This window comes from Athene cunicularia (assembly GCF_003259725.1).
Source record: "Athene cunicularia isolate RWA chromosome 7 unlocalized genomic scaffold, athCun1 chr7_part1, whole genome shotgun sequence".
Classification (NCBI taxonomy): domain Eukaryota; kingdom Metazoa; phylum Chordata; class Aves; order Strigiformes; family Strigidae; genus Athene; species Athene cunicularia.
This window is the reverse complement of record NW_020799107.1, coordinates 17,450,094-17,471,089: the sequence shown is the minus strand read 5'-3', so window position 1 is coordinate 17,471,089 and position 20,996 is coordinate 17,450,094. Positions and strand designations below refer to the sequence as shown.

The 20,996-nt window shown below is 33.1% G+C and overlaps 1 protein-coding gene and 1 long non-coding RNA gene across 3 annotated transcripts in view; one reads left to right on the top strand and one right to left on the bottom strand.

Moving 5' to 3' along the window:
- The window catches only part of LOC113482221 (sodium channel protein type 2 subunit alpha-like), a 75,996-nt gene that overhangs the window by 18,724 nt on the left and 36,276 nt on the right, over positions 1–20,996 (bottom strand). For both annotated transcript variants that reach the window (XM_026852651.1, XM_026852650.1), the window contains exons 9-17: positions 19,833–19,974; positions 18,789–18,995; positions 17,647–17,937; positions 16,643–17,017; positions 15,028–15,160; positions 13,995–14,233; positions 12,046–12,219; positions 10,568–10,924; positions 8,197–8,649 (exon numbers count right to left, since the gene is read on the bottom strand). In XM_026852651.1, coding sequence (XP_026708452.1) covers positions 8,197–8,649; positions 10,568–10,924; positions 12,046–12,219; positions 13,995–14,233; positions 15,028–15,160; positions 16,643–17,017; positions 17,647–17,937; positions 18,789–18,995; positions 19,833–19,974 — 2,371 coding nt within the window. The remainder of the gene's footprint in view (positions 1–8,196; positions 8,650–10,567; positions 10,925–12,045; positions 12,220–13,994; positions 14,234–15,027; positions 15,161–16,642; positions 17,018–17,646; positions 17,938–18,788; positions 18,996–19,832; positions 19,975–20,996) is intronic.
- The window catches only part of LOC113482224, a 76,553-nt gene that overhangs the window by 51,692 nt on the left and 3,865 nt on the right, over positions 1–20,996 (top strand). The window contains exons 3-4 of the long non-coding RNA XR_003398798.1: positions 5,550–5,656; positions 9,666–9,759. This is a non-coding gene — a long non-coding RNA (uncharacterized LOC113482224). The remainder of the gene's footprint in view (positions 1–5,549; positions 5,657–9,665; positions 9,760–20,996) is intronic.

Here is a 20,996-nt window from a genome sequence, read left to right as displayed (position 1 = left end):
ATTGTAATTAACTTTAAGCATGCAACACTGTATGCAAGTAATAACAGTATTTGTCACCAGAAATACACACAAACATCCACATATAGCAGTCAATGCTGTTGAAATGTGCATAAACCATCTGCTTTCTCTCTGAAGATTGCAAGGCATATCATGTAATCTTTCATGGAATTTCAGAATTTCTGGTCTAAAAATAGTACAGCGTTATCATTCATCAAAGTACCAAGTAAATCTTCTGATAGATATTTTATTAATTTTGTTTTCTACCGTTATTTTCGTACTACAATTTCTCTTGCTACATTTTAAACTAGTACCGTTTCTACTGTATGCTTTAAGATGATGTATGTTGGTAGCTACTTTCATTAGAGTAGCCTCTTCAACCTGAAGACAGTAAATCCTGACAGAAAAAGATTCAAATTGTGAACTGTCAGGGTAAGCTGTCCAAGTGAGAAAATGTAGCAGATTTTTTAAGGACTGAGTTTAATTCATAATATAAAAACAATGGAAATTAATTATCAATTCTTTTTCACTGGCATGTTAAACATCAGCATGATGCAAGCTAACCACTTCTGCATATATGACAATTTATAATATAATTTGGTTACCTTTTACAGCAGATTAAATTTAGTTATTTTTCATTTTAAGATCATTCTTATGATCTACACGGGAAAATGCTGAGGTAAAATCAGGATTAACATGAAACCTTTTTTCAGATAGGAATTTGAACATCACCCTCAATGCATTAATAAAAACAAATTAAGCAACATATTAATCCCTTTAATGTTTTTTCATCATCAGTATACTGATAAATTTCAAAAAAGTATGATAAATACATTTCAACTGGCATTAAATTGCATTCTTTATTGCCAATGCACATATGTATTACATTGTGCATTCTGAAACTACCCATTACTTTGGTACACACACCCGTACAGTTAACACCCAGAAACAAAGGCTGGTTTTGTTTTAATAATTACAATTATATAAATCACATTGTCATGAAAAAGATTACTAATAAAATAATAAGCCTTAATTTATTTTTTATTTTGTAATCCGCATGTGTATTGGAAAAATACATAATCTGGATATTTTAAAGGAAGATGCGGTGTCCTGTACATTTAATCTGAGTATGAGAGTACCAAACTAAGTCAAAGTAGTTTTGGTCACAGCATTCTCTGACATTTTACAATGTTATTACCAAGAAGTATATAATATCAGTAATGAATTCACACAACTAAATGGTCCTTAGGGAATGATGTAAGCACACTTTGTAAAAGCGCATCAGTTTTGTAGAATTAACGCCATTTTCATTAATTTAGCTAGACTTGCATGATTAAGAGAGGTTTAAGATATTAAAGCAGACAAGTTACAGGCACTATCCAAACTATATTTATACCTCAATCACAAAATGTGAAAGTACAAAATTATTTTAGGTATTAAGCAATTTTTTTTTTTGCTATGTTTGTGAAAGAAGACAGAGACAATTTAATAAGAAAAAGTAACACAGTGTTCTGCATTAACTTTTATTTAAAATGATTCAGTAATATTGCCTACTTTGCTGTTACTTTAGAAATGATTATCTGGAATAGAACCCCCAAATTACTCATATTTAATGTAAACACCTCTTTTCATTTTAGTAGCATTAATTTTAAACTATCAATATTCACAGCAACAGACCAAACATCTTTTCCTATCACTAATTCTGTTGAACCTGAGGATAGCAATATATAGCACCATCTTTTTATTATTATGCTGCTTTCATCATTCCATGACATAGCATACATATTGCAAAATGTTGCAGCAGTGGTGGGTAAACTGAAATAATGAACTGAATTACAAATCAAATTACTTTTTTTTTTTTCTTTTTAAGTAAGTTTTGTGTCATATCTCTAATAAAAATTTAAACCAACATGAAGTACCCTGGGTCATTTGAATTATAAGCTACTTAGTACACCGTTTGAGCAGATGATATGAATTCAACTGAAAGAACACAGATTTTTATGAAATAACAACATTAAAAGATGAACAACCATAAATGGAAAAGGAAGTGGAAAGAATGTGTTTAGAATGCAAAACTATATATGTCGCTTAATACATGGTAGAACAATGAGAGATTAGAGAAGTTTTTTTATTTTAAGAAAGGCAATTTTCTTGACTTTAGAAATCAATTTAAGAAGCTCAATGAACTATTTTGATATAAAAGACAGCTAGCCTGGTTCCCTCTTTCTTCTAAGGACAGGGTAGGATATAAACCTGCACTTGAAGAGTTACAGATTTAAACATTTGTTCTCTTTTTCATGTGGAGTGCTCATATTTTTCACTAAGATGATGGTATTGAACAACCAAAAAAAACAGACAGTAAAAAGCAATATGCAAGAGCTTCCTGTTCTGATTTAAAATTCAGTTAGTTTCTTTGCTATGTACAATGTTCACACAGATCTAACTGATTTTGTGAATTACACCAGGCAGAGGAGTTTTAGGAAAGACAGAAATGTTCATCCTTCACCTTCCAGGGTACTTAGTTGTTGTTCAGAGATTACCAACCCAAGGTAAGAAGGCCTCATTTTATATACACTAAACACTGGATTGGATGGCTCAAATCATATACTCAAAAATTTATTAGCTGCCTTGATGTCTGCAAATCAGCAGCTAAAACATTTTTGTTAGAGAAAATTCCCTCAATATAATACCTTTTTTTTTTTTCTTTTTCACTGCTGGCAGTGAAAAGCTATTCAGATTTTGAATACATTAGCTTTTCAATATAAATATCTACTGTAAGGTTGTAAGGTCAAAATTTGGAGCTCATGGTCTTTCTTTTTTTCTGAAGGAGTCAAGGTATGATGGCACAAATACTTTCAAGAATAATGTTACTACTACAGATTGTCCCACTGAAGTCACTTGTGATTTCTTGAGGTAATTCATGAAGCTAATCATTAGTAAGCATCACCTTAAAAATACTAAATGAATGTACACAAAATTGCAGATAATTACTTTAAAGGAAACTTTGTAATAAGGGCTAATAATAAGTAGGTCACTGATTATTCACATGGTGTAACCTACTGTGCATTCAACTTAAGTCATTCACATTTTGATATTGAAATAGTAAAGGAAAATCTGATGTGTTTCCCAGCCTCCAAAGCAAAGAACATACCAGCAGTACAGCTGTTAATAAAAGGAATAAAGAGAAACACTGTCTTGTGTAATTAAAAAAAAAAAAAAAAACCAAACAAAAAAAACCCCAACCAAAACCAAACAAACCCCAACAACAGAAACCAAAACAAACCCAAAGGAATGCTGTGCTGCATATTCTCATCTTCTCATTTACTAAGGATCTTTTTTTTTTTTTTTTTTTTTTTTAAATAATTTAAGTAGACAGACTTTTTGCATTGGAGAAGGATATTAAGAACTGAAGTAAAATGTGGAAGACAGTTGTTGACAACAGTGCTTTGAAGAGTATGTTCAGGAACCTCTTAGAAAAGAGGATCTGAAAATATTACTATGACTACATAGAAGTGCAATAGAAAACCTTAGTGTACCTGAGTTATACCACTTATACTCTATTAGTTGAATACTCTCCTGCTTAATCAGATCTATTTTCAGCAGGAAATACTTCTTCAATAAAACCAATCTCATTTTTCCATTTAGTCCAAACTGTTAATTAAACAACAAAAAGGACACAAATCACATTATTTGTAATCATCTTTACTACATCAACTTGACTTATCAGTGAGTATGGTACTCTTCAGCGTAAGCACAGCTGGTAAAGTCACTTTTATTGAGATCTTTTTATTTATCTTTTCCTGAAAGACTAGAAGTATGTCTATAAATAAAGCTTGCAATTTACCCTTTAAAGAAACCAAATGTATTATCCATAGAAAATATTTAGGGTTTTTTTCACCAAACTAAACCCAAAACCTAACTCTCCTAATCTTAGAGGAAAAAAGAAAAAAAAAAAAAAAAAAAAAAGGCATGTATATCTATTACATTTTTTAAAAAAGCATTACCTTTTTTTAATGCAGAAAGGTTACAGTAAACAATGTAATTCAAGTTTTCAAATGATTAAAAGGCCCTGGTTTAATATTTTGCATGCTCTTTTACACCTGTCCAGATTCATGACAGCAGAAGTCCGAAGAAGGAGCAGCATCACATAAACAGTATCCATCAAATCAGCACCATCCCTCTATACTTAGCACCCAGGAGGATGGGATACTACCACATTCTAATCTCCTCTACTTAAGTGCCTTTTCTAAAATGCTTTGTTAAAACCCTTAGAAAGATACTTTTCCATTCCATCTCTTTCTGAATAGCTTACGGGTCCCCTGGGCACGAAAGTGAGACCCGAAATATTTCCAATATATAATAGAGTGCAAAAGAAAACATGAAAGATAATGCAGAATTCCATAACAAAACCACGTGAACAGAATTTGTATTTGGAAAAGGAATACCTCAGTGACCCCTAAATGGCAAGGAGCAGAACTGCCCAACTATTGAGACAGGATCATCAGGAATAAGAAACACATAGCTTGGTAAAATTAAGGTTTGTTTTACAGTTCTGGACTTCCTGAGTTCAGACATTCAGGAGGGTACTACTTCCTGTTTTGTCTTTTTAACAACTGTCTTAACTTCAGCTTTATCCTGGATTTTCCTAATTTTTGTATTTCTTTCTTGCTTACAACTCCTAATTTATATCGTTTTAACACACTCAGATTTATTTAGACACTTACATAGAATCCGACATAGAATTTTTGCTTGAAATTATGTTTTACATCTGTCTTTCTAAAACTAAAGCAACTGGATTAAGTTCATAAAGAAACAGTTAGTGATAATGAAGAGCAAAACTGATATAAATGATTCCCTAACTTCCAATCTTGCAGACATACACAGACTTCGTGAGTAGAATATAACTAAATTATTACATCCATATTTAGAAGGACTATGCATATGTATACAAAAAGGTTATGTTTGATTGTTCACAGGAGTGTATCTTTCATCCTATATTTTAGCTTCTCATATATGAGAAAGCTGTAATGTAAATTATAAAAACATTAAGAACAAACATAAAACAATTTATATCAAAACATATAAACATTTTAGCATACAAGTAATTGTATATATGTAATGTCACAAAGGCATTGTTCAAATGAACATGATCAGAAAATGTTTATAATTACAAGACAGCTAAAAATATGGTCCAACAGATGAACAGAAAAAGCGAAGATTACCTTTCCATGTTCATAAAATCATAGGCTGTTAACCTTCTCTAAACTTGAACAGTCTCTATGCTTAATAGTTCAGTTAACAATAATAAAACCCTACAAAGCATGCAGGTTATGCCACAGAAGTAGCACAGAAAATACCAAAGATGTAACAGAGAAAGAAAACATGTTGGGGTTGCCCTCCACCATGCTGTGACTTGAGTCATGGGACTCAGCTTACAGAGTGGCTTTGCATGTTTCCACTATATTGCAATGGATGGGGAAAAATATATTGTAGCTGAGTAGCATGCAGGCCAATCAATCTCAGAAGTGATCATATATGTATGATTTGTTTAGGTAACCTGTGTAAACATGCTGACACGTTGCTCTGCCTGGTTACAAAGCACCAGATCTGCATTCTTGACTGATCCAGCTTGATTTTACTCCTGTGAGAAGTAAGAATGGTACGTAATGAAGTTAAAACACGGTACCCTTTAGGTTGGTTGAGTTCTGGAAACAGCAGAAGTATGGATTCCTACTTATTAAAGATGTGTTTTCTAGGTATGTCACACATTTGCAAAACATAACATTTATAGCTGTTGATTAGAGCTTTAACCATATCCAAAGACATACTGAAAGAGCTAAAACTAGCAGGATATTGAAGCTCACAGATTTATATCAGACTTGGGCCTGAACTTAAAAAAAATCCCCACAAAAACCCAAACCCCTCCTCCCCCCTCCCTCCCAAAAACCTCCAAACCGAAAAGACAGATACACCCAAACTATGTATATTACAGCTTTAAGCATCCTCTAAATGCTACTATTTAGATCTTTAAAATAACAGAAATTTATTTTTCCTTGCATTTAATTTTAAGTTATTCCTGGCCTTCACTAGAATCTAAATATGTTATGTAGGATACACTGTCAGAAAGAAGTCATGGGCAAAACAAATAAATCATACAGGTCAAACATGAAGACTTCTGGGTAAATAATTTTTCCCAGCTTTTTAAGTTCATGACTTTAAAAAGTTTCAGCTATTTTAAGTTGCATTATAGGTTGTAACAGTTATGTAGCAATGTAAAAATGAAAACCCATGCCTAGCAATAAACCTGTCACCTCCTCAAGTACCTCACGTCTATGTTTTATGAGTGTTGTGGTATAAATCTCACTTCTCACCAATGACTTCTCAAAGGCTCATCAAATAATGTATAGCTATCTAACATCTCCAGCATAAACTGTTCCCATTTAATGGGAAAGTCTGAAGGACAGAAATGAAATAATCTACAAAATGAAAGACAATCTCCTTACTGACTATGAAATAGTGTATATTAAATGTTTTTTGTTGTTAATTTACATATCTCCTATGGTTGTCTTTCAACTATGCCAATCCTTAGCTGCTTTTCCAAATCTGAGTGGGTAAAAATTAATATTAGATAATAGTATCTCATAAAAAACTAAGGCTTATGTTTAATCTTGAATATCAGAGGTCAGAATGCATAATTTTGTTAACCAATTCTTAAATATAAAATAGTGAAGAATGAGGCATCTTAAATTGCTGGATAACTTCCAGGTAAGGGCTAGATTTAACACAGTTATCAGAGCAAGAGTAAACTAACTGGGTTCATCAAATACTACTTCCATGAATCCAAGTTTATTAAAACACACTAAGAAGGCCAGTATCCTTTACTCAGACTAATAATGCGTAAAAGATTTAGCAGCTGTTCAGTAGACATTATAGCTTCCTTACAAAGCACAGTTAATACCTTAAAACAAGTTATGAATATTGTCTTCTCAACTGAGAGGTCAACATAATGGAGCAACAGAACCTCCAAAAAGTACATGGAGCAAATCAAGTGTCAGAAAACAGGCTGCTGAAATAACAGATGAGTGTAATACTACTGAACACTGCACTCTATGATAAAAGAAACACCTAGAGTCACCTTATTACACCTTTCAAATTTAAGTTTAATTTAACTACACTTTGCTGGAACAAACTTACTTTCTAAAATTTGGAAAGAATATGGGCAAATTCATTGCCAGTTCAAACCAACCAAAAACATGAAAGCCCACAATCAAACAAAGAAACAAACAAAAAAAACCCCAACCAAAACAATCCAGACAAAGCAATCCAGGCTGGAGTATAGCTGTCTGCATAAGAGTGACACCCCATCATACTCTTGTGTCTTCAGGTGCTAAGGGAGTTGATACCAGGCAGAGTATCAGTGGACCCAATGCATAGCAATCTGAATTTTCAGAGTCTCTCAGGATCCTGCTGAACATGATTTTGCTTTCCCTCTCAGGCTGCAGCTGCTAACAAATGACTACTTTCCTAAAGCTGAGCCAGTTTAAGGTCAGGCAGCTGTCTTTGAAGTGACTGGTTCAAGACTCCCACCAACAAAAAAGAAACTAGTATTTTTTCATTCAGTAATTCTATTTTTTCTCATAATTTTTACTTGACCTTATAATACTGACATTGTTCCCTTGGCTTTCCCCCATCACATTTACTTCAGAACTCAAAAACCGTTGTTACTGCTCTCATCAGCCTGAGTTAGCACCTCTGTTAGATTATCCAGTACAAATGATGCTGATTTCTGTGGAACTCAGTGAGCTTTAAAAATCAAATGCAAAGGTATTAATAATCTTTATTAATATCTCCTCTAATCTTTTTAAATAGCAGTTTATTTTCATCCTTACTTCATGGAAATATGATTATATTAAAAAATAGTCTTTTGTCTCTGCTTATTCTGAACATATATACTAGCTTGGCTATCCCATTAAAAATTTAGAAAAGCTTGTTTTTCAAAACCCTTTTATAAATGGGTTTTATATACAGTTCTGCCTGGATTTCCTACTCTTTGTAGCCCCACTTTTCCACTTCAGTTTATTCACTCTCAGTACAGTCCAACAATCTCAAATCACATTTGTTTTCTAAGCAGGAAGAGTCATACTATGAAAGAACACAATCAGTATAATTCATACATAATATGAAATATTTAAATTTTACCTCCTTGCTTTCCTCCAAATCTGAGTCACTGCTAAACTCTTCTGTATTTAGATGTTCAAAATCAGATTCTCCAACCGCTATTGGTACTGTAACAGTAAGGCTTGGGTTGTTTATGAATGATGTGTAATCACTGCCACCTATAACAGTGGCCCTTCCGTTCTCATTTTTGTGGTAATTTGCATCTATCCTTATTTCAGCGATGGTACAGTTGGAAATGCAATGGTCTCTCTCATCATTCAACTGAGTAGTTGCTGGTTTTTGATTTGCAACAGCTGTTTTCCCCCTACAACACTTCTGGACACATTCACGTGCTTTTTTCTTCACATGATCTATTCCCTTCTGAATTCTTGTAACAGCAATCTGTAAGTTATTCATTTCATTATCATCCTCTGTAGGAGAAAGGCTGTCTGAACTAAATGAACTCAGCAGCAAGGCCAGAAAAAGGTTCAATACCTAAAAATGGAAAAAAAAAAAAAAAAAAAAGAGACAATACAGCTGAATTTTCTCACTTAATTTTTCATTCACATGCTTCTTCTATCACCCATTATGAATTTAGGCTTCACAAGATTCTGGAAATTACACAGTAAGGAAAATGTAATGCAATTTAAGCACAACACCTGTCCTATACTCCAGTGCAGGCGGTTTCACAATGCTGTATGACTATGAAGATACTTGTAAATTCTGTTAATGCTCATAATTGTAGAAGGTCAGAAATTAATGATTCTTTGGTACTGACTGAACAGTCCAACGTATTTACTTCTCTGGCACAGGGCAGCACTTTGCAACAGAAGAAATAGCTGATCTGTGCAGAAAACATCTTTCTTAAATTCTGGCTCAAACTCAGACAAATATTTAGCTGTTTGTGACTTAAAACTGTAAAGCACATCCTGCCTCCTAACCCCCAAGTCATTCTCTTCCCATGGCAAGACAAAACATAGAACAAATACCAGTTATCCAAGCCCAGAGTTTACCAGAAGCTCAGATGGTACTAAGATAGCCAAAGAAGCAGAGTACCAGCTCTTAAAGCCTTCAGATCAGCTGTTCCATGCAGCTTTGGAGACAACAGGGTAAAAACTATGTGTTGGGAACACAAAAAGACAACTGGATAAGGGAGGCCTGAACATACATCAGGGATTATCTACTCATAAGTTCTACTAGAGCTATCATATAAAATCATAATATACAGTAAATACTGTGGTAAAATTCACAGAGATGGATACTTCATTCCACAAAGTTCTATCTCCTGGTTTAGAAAACTATTTAAGGAGGATGTTTTGTTTGGTCAAACAATTTCACAGTTGTCTTCTTCATAAGACAACAGATTTGTAGAAAATCCTGGAGCAAGTGGCTGTGCTACCATTAGCGATGCATTATTGGTTTAAATATAATTAGCTTATTCCTGTTAGAAATTTTATTCCTGAAGAATGCCTCCAGTATGGCTAATTTAAAATCTCTTTTGCTGCTGACAGTTGCCTAAAGAAAAGATGTTGAATAACAGACAAAGACTCAGTAGGAATGAGAAAAACAGCACAAAAGGCAGAGCAATGAAGACCTCAAATACTGGTGAGTTAATAAATATAAAACATGTTTTAAAAGACAAATTTATACACAGTAATGTAAAAACTGTTACAGATCTGATGCTTTCATCTGAAAGAGAAGGTATATAATATAGACCACTTTAAAAGTGTCTGTAAAAAGGACTTAAGAAACAAGAAGCAAAAAGGTGAAGAGGTGAAGGAAAACATGAAGTATTTGTACCTGTTTTTTCTGCAGAACTGCTGCCTTCCAATTCAAGTTACCTTACCCCATTTGTGTAAAAAGCTGGCTGTCTAGCAAGCAGGGCTCAAAATGGCTTAAATTTCAGAGTCAAAGAATGTTAAAGTGGTCTTTTAGACAGGAGAGAGCAGAAAAAGTAAGAAAACCAACAACCTGGCTATGTGTGAATGGAAGTGATGCCTCAATCAATTAGATAGAAAAGGCTCCACTATGTTCTCTTCTGCAAACAGCAAACTACCATCCTAGGAGCATTACACTTGGGGTGCCTTTGTTTTTCTATCTCTCTTTCTCTGTAACCAGGAGTAGTCCACAAAAACCTTAATACAGAATGCTTCTCTCTGTCACCCATATCCTCTGAATTTCACTCCAGACCCCTGAGGGTACCCATCCTACAAGCTAAAGATTCTATATAGGATAAAAAATCTAATAAACAGGAGACTATTTCAGAACCCATACTTGTAGCAAATTCAAAACCATAAAAAGCAATTTAAATAACACATTTAATAAGGCTTAAAATCTTTAAAATCTTAAATCTTTACTAGTTCTGTTACCATTCTTTCTCTAAATGAATTCTCAAATTCTTTTGGCTACATACCACTAGGTTTCCAATCACCATGACCATCATGAAGACTGTAAGGCACATTGGTTGGCCTGCAACCTCCATGCAGTCCCACATCGTTTCTATCCATTCTCCACACAGCACTCGAAACACAATCAAGAAAGAGTGGAAAAAGTCATTCATGTGCCAGCGTGGAAGTTTGCAGTCGCTAGAGATCTTGCAGACGCATTCCTTGTAGCTCTTCCCAAACAGCTGCATCCCAACCACAGCAAAAATGAACACAATGATGGCCAGCACCAGGGTCAGATTCCCCAGAGCCCCCACTGAGTTGCCAATAATTTTTATCAGCATATTTAGTGTTGGCCAAGATTTTGCCAATTTGAAAACTCGCAACTGAAAAACAAACAGAAAAAAATGTATTATTTGCAGTACTTACAAAAATGCTACTGAAATAAACAGATTAGAAACCAGTGACTTTCAGCAGTATCAAAAAGAAGAAACTTCAATATGATTCCAACAACCGTAACTTACACAGAAACAGGAGTTTCATAAAATCCACACTTTTAAAGCTTAATAAACGTTTGACTTTGCCCATTTTTGTGTAGCATATCTGTATTCTTTTCTACATTAAAGAAACTGCACACTGGTTGAATTTGTTCAGGTAGTAAATTCTGAACATGGCAAATATCTCAACCATTATGTGCAGAAATAATTATTTTTTTTTTTTTTTAAAAAAAAGCTCAATAGGATTCTACTGAAGGAAAATAAAAGACTCTGAAATCCTCAAAGATGGGGTCTTCCAAAAGAATATTGCCTCCAACAAATTTAAAAAGGATCAGACAGACCCACAGACAGGATGTAAAACCCAAACACAAGCCATAAGTCCAACATTTCAACTTATGAAGGGGGAAAAAGTATAATTCATACTCTTTCTTACTCATAAACCACATAAAATAAAAAAGGTACTAAATACTGTTTTCAGATAAAAGAAGAATGGAAATGAAAAATGGAAAGAGATCATAGGGAAAGAATGTCTCAGTTTCTCATTTTTAAAATAAATATAATAAAGCACTCCTTTTTTATTGGGAGGAAAAGAAAAATAATTTTTGAAAAAAAAATTTATAATTCCTACATTTTAAACACCACTTCTAGTCCTCTTGCAATTTCCAGGTATGAAAGTAGACAGAAGACTACAAATACGTTATTTATCTCTCTCAGTATGCACTAGATAGACTGTACTTTTCACTGTGCTACACCCATCCATGTTAAAACAATTACAATAAAATTTATTTTTCTTCCCCTTGAAAAAATATTTAGTTGCTTCTGAACCATAAAATAGCACATAGTATTCAGTGATAACATAAATAATTTTGTAAAACATGCTTGCAGAAATATCCTGTAACATTTAGCCAAAAATATACATATTACTAATTGTCTTATTAAATGAGTAAAGTTAAAATACAAACATGATGAACTAATTAATGCAGATATATTATTATCACTAATTTATTTACCAATCTGAATGATCGAAGAACAGATAGTCCATCCACATTTGACAGAAAAAGCTCCACCAAACTAAGGATAACTATAAAACTATCGAAAATATTCCAGCCAACTTGGAAATAATAAAAAGGATGCATGGCAATTATCTTAAGAACCATTTCTGCTGCAAAAATTCCAGTAAAAACCTGAAAGAAGAATGTTTATTGTTACTTTATAGATGAGTATGAATAAATTGAACCAGCAGATAACAACCTACATAAGAAGTAACAACACTCTTACAGCACAATGTCAGTAAAGAAAATGATCACAACCTGAACCTCACAGAGAAGTGGCAACATCAGAATGATCTGTAGCATAACTATTAACTTTAGTTAAACCCAAAATACATTTAGTGACTAGTGAAGAATACAACTATTCCTAATGGGTCTCCTGTTTCCCTCTCATCTGCTGTCCATTTAAAACTTTACTCAGCAAGGTAACAGTTGATCTTGCCACAAATGGAAGCTGCTTTAACAAAGGTGTGAGGAAAAAGGTCAATGTGCTATTAAATGAAGTCTTCATGAGAACTGACAGATACAGTAAGCATCTCTTTTCTCTCTAGCTGCCAAAAAGAAAGGCCAGTTATGCCGAAGCTCATGTTTGAAGTAAAACCCCTTTCTTCCTCTGAAGCCTTCTGAAGAAGGCTAACACCGTTGAAATAAATTAATTGTAGTTACTGTAGATCTATGCCCAGCTCTATGAAGATCTATGCCCAGATCTATGTAGACCAGCATCTACAGAATTGCATAAATTATCTTTTACAAAAAAGATGAATGAACTTAAAAAAAAAATCAGGAGCATCTGACAAACCTTAAAAGATAGTGCTACACAAACAGCAAGAAATCAACTGCTGAAACTACACCTGTTTTATAGTGGCATTTTAGCTGACTGGGAGGAAACACGAATTCTTATCAGCATGAAGGAACACTTCTACTCACACAGCTCAAAATTAATTAATATTAATCTACTTCATGACATATGAAAGGTAAAAATTGTTGTGTCTTCTGGGTAAAGCACACAGGCATGATCACAAGACAACCCTCTGCAACAGCTATTGATCCTAACCTATTCATCTTCCCTATCTTTCTACTCAAATACATACTGAATCTGTTTTAAAGAGCACCGTGACATGATTCTCTTCCATGTAAATAATCTCTAACTCCAGGTTAAAATTAAAACATTGAATGATATCTGTATTGGCTAAAAAAACTAGCATAAAATTTAAACGTTGACACATTAATAACTCTGGATTTAAACCTGAATATATTCCCAACACATACTAGAATTTAATATATTCTGATTATTAAATTGTTTTATTATTTTGCTACATTATAATCACCTGAATTACTACTTACATAAGCACAGGTTAAGAAGTAGAGCAGATAACATTATCTGTATTATTGCCATTATAAAACAAAACAATTACCCCAAATCCAACCTACAGACTGTGTCCGCTAGGGAACAAAACCCAACTGTGTCAACAGATACTCTTGAAGTCACACATTCTTTGCCTTCCAAACTGTTATGGACCAACAAAGCAGCATTCTTCATGGAAATACAAAAATAACAATGCAAATAATAATCCAAAATAACACCCAACTCTTGTGTTGTCAATGAGACTTACAGTAGAAAGGATCTAATTTGGCTTCTACTGATTTTGTAATACTAAACAAGTGAGATTTCTTTTGGTTTTATGTCATTCAAACTGGTTGTTGAAAACCCCATTTGCGTAAATTTTTATATAGAAATCAAACTCTTACATACAATATATCTCAAATAGCATTTTTAGACTATTTTTAGTACAATTAAGATTTAAGAGTTATTTTATGGGATGATAATAAAAATAATAAAAGTAATTCTATTTCAAAGAGAAAACAGGTTCCAACTATATCAAATTATATATATAGTTTGACGGACTTACCTGATTACCTATTTTAAGTACATTATTGAACTCATCAGTCATTGGATAATGTTCCATGGCCATAAACAGTGTGTTTAAAATTATGCAAACAGTGATAGCCAGATCAACAAATGGATCCATTACAATAAATTCAACTACATTCTTTACTTTTAACCAGGGCTCCCAACAATTCCAAATTAAGAAAGTGTGGGCAAACTTATACCAGCAAGGTGGACATTTTTGTCTGGATTCTTCAAGTTCTGGGAAAAAAAGAAATGTATAGTGAACAACTTTTGTAGAAATAAAGGATAATTTTTTGTTTATCTGCTTTTTCAGGTTTTAATCTTTATCCCTAGAATCATTAAAGATCTTCGGAGGAACCTCCTCAGATTTCCATGAACTGAAATTATTGTTGCTGACTGAAAAGGTTTTAGAGGACTAAAAGTAAAAACAGTTTTGAGGTAGTAATTGAAAGCGTTGTCTATTTTTAATATCATTCAATTCTGTTTTAAAAAAAAACATTTATGCTTGCACTTTTGGATAGTTTTCTCAGTAGAACTTCCAACTTCACAGTCCTCTCAAATTTCTAAATATTTGTTTTTGGAAAAAATATGATTAATTTCACCATAAATATATTCCTGAGAACTAGTCAAGCTTATTCAAGAATTTCAGTAGTAATTTCAGTGTTTCAAATAATTCTACTAATATTTTCTTTCTTCTTAAGTAAGGCCTTGCTTAATTTTCTGTAACATTTTTACAGTATACTTAGTGAAAAATCTATCACAAGGTAAACATGAATATCATTGCTAAACATGAATAACTACTATAAACCACATACACTTATCTATTTTAATTAGAACATGTTTCTTAGTTTAGCCTGCTTATCAGATTCCTTCATTTCTTTTTTCACTGTGCATATGCACTTTTGTTCTATTATTCAGTTTATGTGTTTTCAATGGCTACATATTTTTTGCCTTCTGTATTTGCACTGTGATATAATACCTTCAAGTAAGTCTAAGTCAAGAAAGTTCATTCATCTGCAGTTATAACACACCTTCCATTGTATTTGTGATAATGCCAGCTATACTCATGGCTCTTTCCCTTAAGCTGGGATCCTCCATCAACTCCACTGGTATTTGATATGAACTTGTACGCCTTTTTTTAATTTCTATTTCTGTAGTAGTGCTCTATTAAAAAAAAAAAAAAAAGAGGAGCATAAATTAAATTCAACTTTATAAATACTACAAAACAGGTATCAGAAAGACTTCGGTTTCAATGAATTCATGGTACATGAAGTTTTGTATTTAAGTGCTGTTACATCAGATTTTTTTCCCGTTATACATATAACATAAGCCTAGTATATTTTTAAACCACTATTTTTGTGTTATACTTCTGAATATTGTTAATACTTATAAAATACTGAAACGAGATTTTTGATATTAAGTTCCCAGATTACTACTGCATTTTAGTTAACTACTATTAACTCCACATTAGACATAGCCAAGGAAACTTGGCTGCAGCACTAGAATCGGAAAAATTCCCAGTTCCATGATTTCTCTACCAATATTTAACTTTTAAGCTAGTTCAATCACAAAATACTTATAGTAAGTGATTTATACTAGGAAGTTTTCTGCAACAACAATTATTCTCTAAATGTAATTTTTATAGATTGGTCTTGATCTCTATACCCATTCAAAATATTTTACATTTCATAGCTATCATCTCTGATTTATTTTATGAATGTCAACTAAAGAAATAAAATAAATCTAACTTAGTTGACCCCAAAAAATGAGTATTTTTTTAAAGTATTTTATTAAAAACATTGAAAGCTGTGTTACATCATTGAACAGACCTCAATTACAAAGAAGTTTTGAATGCATGAGCATGACAAGATTTTTTTCAGTAAATTAAATAATTGCATGAAAATTAATGTCTAATCAACTTCAAAAAGATTGTAACTGTAAGAAGTCTGGTTGATAACTATAAGGAATCTTGTTGATGTACTTTCAGATGCTGTGACCCAAGTAAAATTTTTTTTTTTTTCAAAAAAAGAAGGTTTCTACGAAAAATAAAAATGCAACAGATCCCTCTGCTCCATTCCTAAAGCAGACTGAGGGAATTTTTTTTTTTTTTTTTTAATTATACGCTGATCCTAGGCAGGAAAAAGAAGGGCTTCAGAGCTTCTAAAATGTCAACATAATCTTAAAGGCTATGCTACATTTGCAAATATATGGATGGGGAAAAAAGCAGAACCAGCAGGTTACTGATAGAGAATTAGGAAATACATTTAAAGGGAGGCTAAAAGCATAAAGATAGATAAAAATTCAAACCAACATAATAATATGCTGAATGTTTAGAAATCTGAGCACCCTATTTTGGATTCTAAAACAGATTTAGCAATGGAACATCACTAATTTGATTCACTATGAAGGTGCATGCATATCCTTGCTCTGCAGGTATATAAAAACCTGCTACTTTGTTCTCTTTCATTTTCGTGATTCAGCCTCTCACTTTTGAGTGAAATCACCATAAACCCATTTCATTACAGTAAGATATGCAAAAGCATTCAGAACTTCTTAACCATTTTCAAAGCATTTCATTCCATTAAAACACTGCCAGGTGCAATAAAGAAGGGTCATGAGACCTGGAGTAATTTAAAACTTTCTTACATTGTCATCCGTTGTTGGTTTATCTATTATCACCTCTGGCAGAAGCTGTCCAGTAGGTGACAACAGACCTGGTGGTCCATCCACTAAGGAAACCACCCCATTGCAATCCACAGTGCTGTGCATCTTCCCATTCACTGGAAACAGCCTTCTTGATGATCTGCTGGCCTGACTAATGTTACTACTGCGCCGTTCACCATGTCTGCGTGGCAAAAAGAGAGAGCCTCTTCTGCTCCCATTATCCTCAAATGTGCTGTGCTCATCATCAGCAAAGTCATTTTCAGATCCTATCTCTCTTCCATATTCTCTAAAACTGAAAAGACTTGTTCTGCTACTACGTCTGGGAGAAAACAGGGAGCCACGAACGCTCAGTAACGACTGCAGAGGAAACAAACAAAATAACCAGCCGAAGATTTTAAATATACATAATGCAGGTCTATATATTTAAAAAAATAGTAATTTACATTCCCCAGAGATCTGCCAGTGTTATTTTTAATACACTGCCTTAGGCAGATTTCAGACGTGCACTAGAGATGAAAGTCATCTGAATGAGTAAATTTACAGTATACCTAAAACAATTATTGGAGAGAAAAAAATGAACATGCATAAGGCCAGAGTATTTTTTATTTCTGTATTAAAGAGAAAAATAAGACTTCTAGAAATTCTAATGATCTACATAGATCATGCATTATGTTAAAAGATATTAATATCCTTAGTCCTCTACACTGATATAATACACTTAAATTTTCCATTTATGATTTAAAAAGTGATTCTTATTTCAAATTAACTAGGAAAATGCAATGCTGCTGTGCATGTTAAGACCCACTGGATCCTCAAAACACTTGTTTAGGTCCCATCTAGAAAATAATACCAACAGTAAGTTGGTATTTAAAAACAACACATTATTTTTCCTTGGTTGTGTTACTTTGCAAAGATGTAGTGAAGTTTGTTGGATATTACAGTTATCTCACAAACCCACAAAATTAAAACTGAACTATTGACAGTACCTGGTGGGGTGATATGAATGGCTTCCCATAAGCAAGTCTGCTCCCATCGAAAGAAAAACGGAAACCTTTCCTTTTGATACTTCCATCTGATTCAGATTTTGGAAGCTTTTCATCCTTCATGTCCTCCTCTTCTCCAGAAAGCTCCCTCTGCCTTCTTTTCTTCCGTCTATTTCTCCTTTCTTTGGCACTTTTTGAGCTAAGCTTGGATGCTTCTGAAGAAGTATCTGAGCGTCCACCAGTCCCACTTTCACCACTGTACTCAGTCATCTCTGCTGCAGCTGCTGCTATTGCCTGCCACAGCAATTATTTAATGTGATGCTTTACAAATTACACCATTTTATAAAGTCCTTGTTCCTAAGATTTATATAAAATTACTTCTAGATCTGTGACAAAAGCCTACATGGATTTGTGCAAAACTTCAAATGTAATTCTTTAATATGAGTTACAATAAAAGGTCAGTTACAAAAGTTGCCATTCAAATGGAATTCTACTTTGCATACATCTCATGGAGTCAGTCTGCATTGTGTACAGCATTCTGCCACAAAGTTCATTAGAAAATACTTGAAAATTAATAAATTTATTAATTTTAGTGAAAGCAACTGCAAACAAAAGAGGTAAACAGTCATACTTCAGTCTGTATTAATTTAGCAAAATAATTTTAACTGTTATTCTAAGTAACAGCTTCCTTAAGCTGCTTTTAGGAGAAAACCTTGTGGTATTGATTCCTGTCTTTCACTGGTGGTAACACAAGTAGCAAAAATTAGTCAGAAATTTATGGATAAAAATATTTTAAACTTTAGTCAAGGCTTGACAAGTATTTCACAAGTATTGTAATTATTTCTAATATGAGAATTTGAAAAATCATCAGGACAGGTTATTAGATCTTACCCCTTGATAAGAAATATTTATTTCAAAACTATTATTCTGACTTAGGGAGTACTTTTTGTACTTTTGAGGAGTTCAGAAATTTATTAATGTTTAGACATTTAAAAAAGCAATAGCCATTGAGAAAGCAGTCTAAAGTACTTGTGAAGTATGCAAAAGAACAGCTTTTTCTTAATGTTAATTCAATTATTGATGATGTTTTGAATGAATAGCATGCAAAGGAGTACACTAAAGCTCAAACTCTTGTTAGAAAATACCTGAGCTTCTTCTTGCTGCTTCCTGAGCTGTTCAAGCATCTGTTGCAAGTCTGCCTCCCTCTGTTCTGCTTCAACCATAGTTGCTTGATTTTGTTCTTCATAGGCCATGGCAACCACAGCCAAAATCAAGTTAATCAAATAGAAGGAACCCAGAAAAATGACCAGAACAAAAAATATCATGTATGTTTTGCCAACAGCTCGTAGTGTCTATAGGAGAAAAAGAGAAATGATCCATCTGGTGAAGACAGGCATCAGTTCTGCATTCATAAGCATTTACTGAATTTGAAAAGTGCAAAACTCAATAGAGTTGTTCTTCCTCTGTAATAAGAAAATATAAGCTTTCGGAATTACAAAGTAATCAAAATAAATGGAGCATTAATCTATGTGAAAAACTTGTTTAAGGATCACTTTGTTTTGAGAAAAACCTCTTTTAATGCCTAATAATCTTGAAAAGGATGTGGGATCAGAGTAATTAATGTAAATCGCACATCATGGGTTGGATGCTTAGTATGTTTATCATCTATTAGCATGCTTTCCCCGTAAAATAACCAAAAGAATTAAAGATGACTCAATTTATTAAATAATTGAACAGCAATATTTATTATAATTAACAAATTTTCACAGACCTTTTAATGAAAGCTATGGTCAGAAAATTTCTATCAAGACATGCATTCTTGGTTATCAAAAATAGGATTTGAAGTACAGAAATGAAGATTCAGATTTTGCTGTCAAAGAGTACTTTTACAATTTAAATATTAAAATTTCTGAAAATAAGATCTTATCATGAGGCACAAAATGAAATATATGCTGTAAAAAATAAATAAATGATCAAATAAACCTCACGTGCCTCCAGAAATCATGTGAGATTCTGTACAAAGTGCCCATTTCTGCTTAATTTTGTAACTGAATTTGCTTCATTTCATAAATACTGTTCATTTTCAATTGCTAACAATAACAATGGTATGTAATACAAATATGAATGGCCTTTCCATGTTTGATTGGGGGCCAGTAAGACACTAACGACAATTTTTACTATACACTCACCAGCCGATATAGATTTTCCCAGTAGTCCTGTGTCATCAGTCGAAACAGTGACAAGAAAGCCCAACTGAATGTGTCAAAGCTAGTATATCCATAGTTGGGGTTTCTACCAGCTTTTACACAGAGAAACTCTTCTGGACATTTACTGGGAAGAAAAAAAAAAAAAAGAAAAAAAACCCTCATAAAGCGATGCATATAAAAAAATCATATAACACTAAAATTTTTTTTTAAATTATTGTACCTTGTGCTTCTAATGAAGGCTCATTAGATCTAATCTGTGAAGAGGGCTGCTGTTTGTGCCTTACAACATTTTAAAAATTAGTGAGGAAATCAAAAGAGTGTTCTTCAAAAAAAGCCAGAAAAGAACAAGCAAGTAAATGAAAATCTTTTTTCCTACCTTCTTTCATCATTATACACAAAATAAACCTTTTTCCCAACACTTTTTCTATTGGCTCTGCAGATACTTCTTCAATAGAAACAATATATTTACTTAATACAGACATTCCCTAAGGTGCATACTTCCATGCAATACAAAAAAACCCAAACAAACAAAAAAAAGTCAGTATATTTTATGCTGAATTTTGTCTGTCAGCAGGGTTGGCATACCAGATTTCTTGGTTTCTTCAGGTTTGTGAATTAGTGAAGTTAATTTAACAAATTCTACCAACTCCTCAACAGCAAATAATCATCATAGTGGTACTTTTGTCTCCTGAAACTGTACATATCAGTTTTGAGAGTAGATGATCCAATCTTGACATCAACTGTAGGCACACTGTTTCAGTTATGATTCCATTCTGGAAGGGTGGAAGAGGTTCTTGCCTCCAAAACCTCTACAGAAAAACACTATAAAGATGTCTTTTCATATATGTGCATGTGTATTTGATGTGTATTTACACACACAAAATTATCTGGTTGTTCCTTACATATATACATACATATATATACATACATATATATACACAAGATGTTTACAAAAAAAGATTTAAGTGTATCTGTTTTAAAGACATAACCAACCAAATTCAAGGGATGGACTGATACATCATTAGAATATAGAATTCCGTGATTTTATTACAAAGAATTGTCACAAAGAGCGAGCAAGATGGTGTTATGCATGCAGTCCACAGACAGAAGAATCCTGAAGATGTCTTTCCAAAAGTTGGTCGTAAG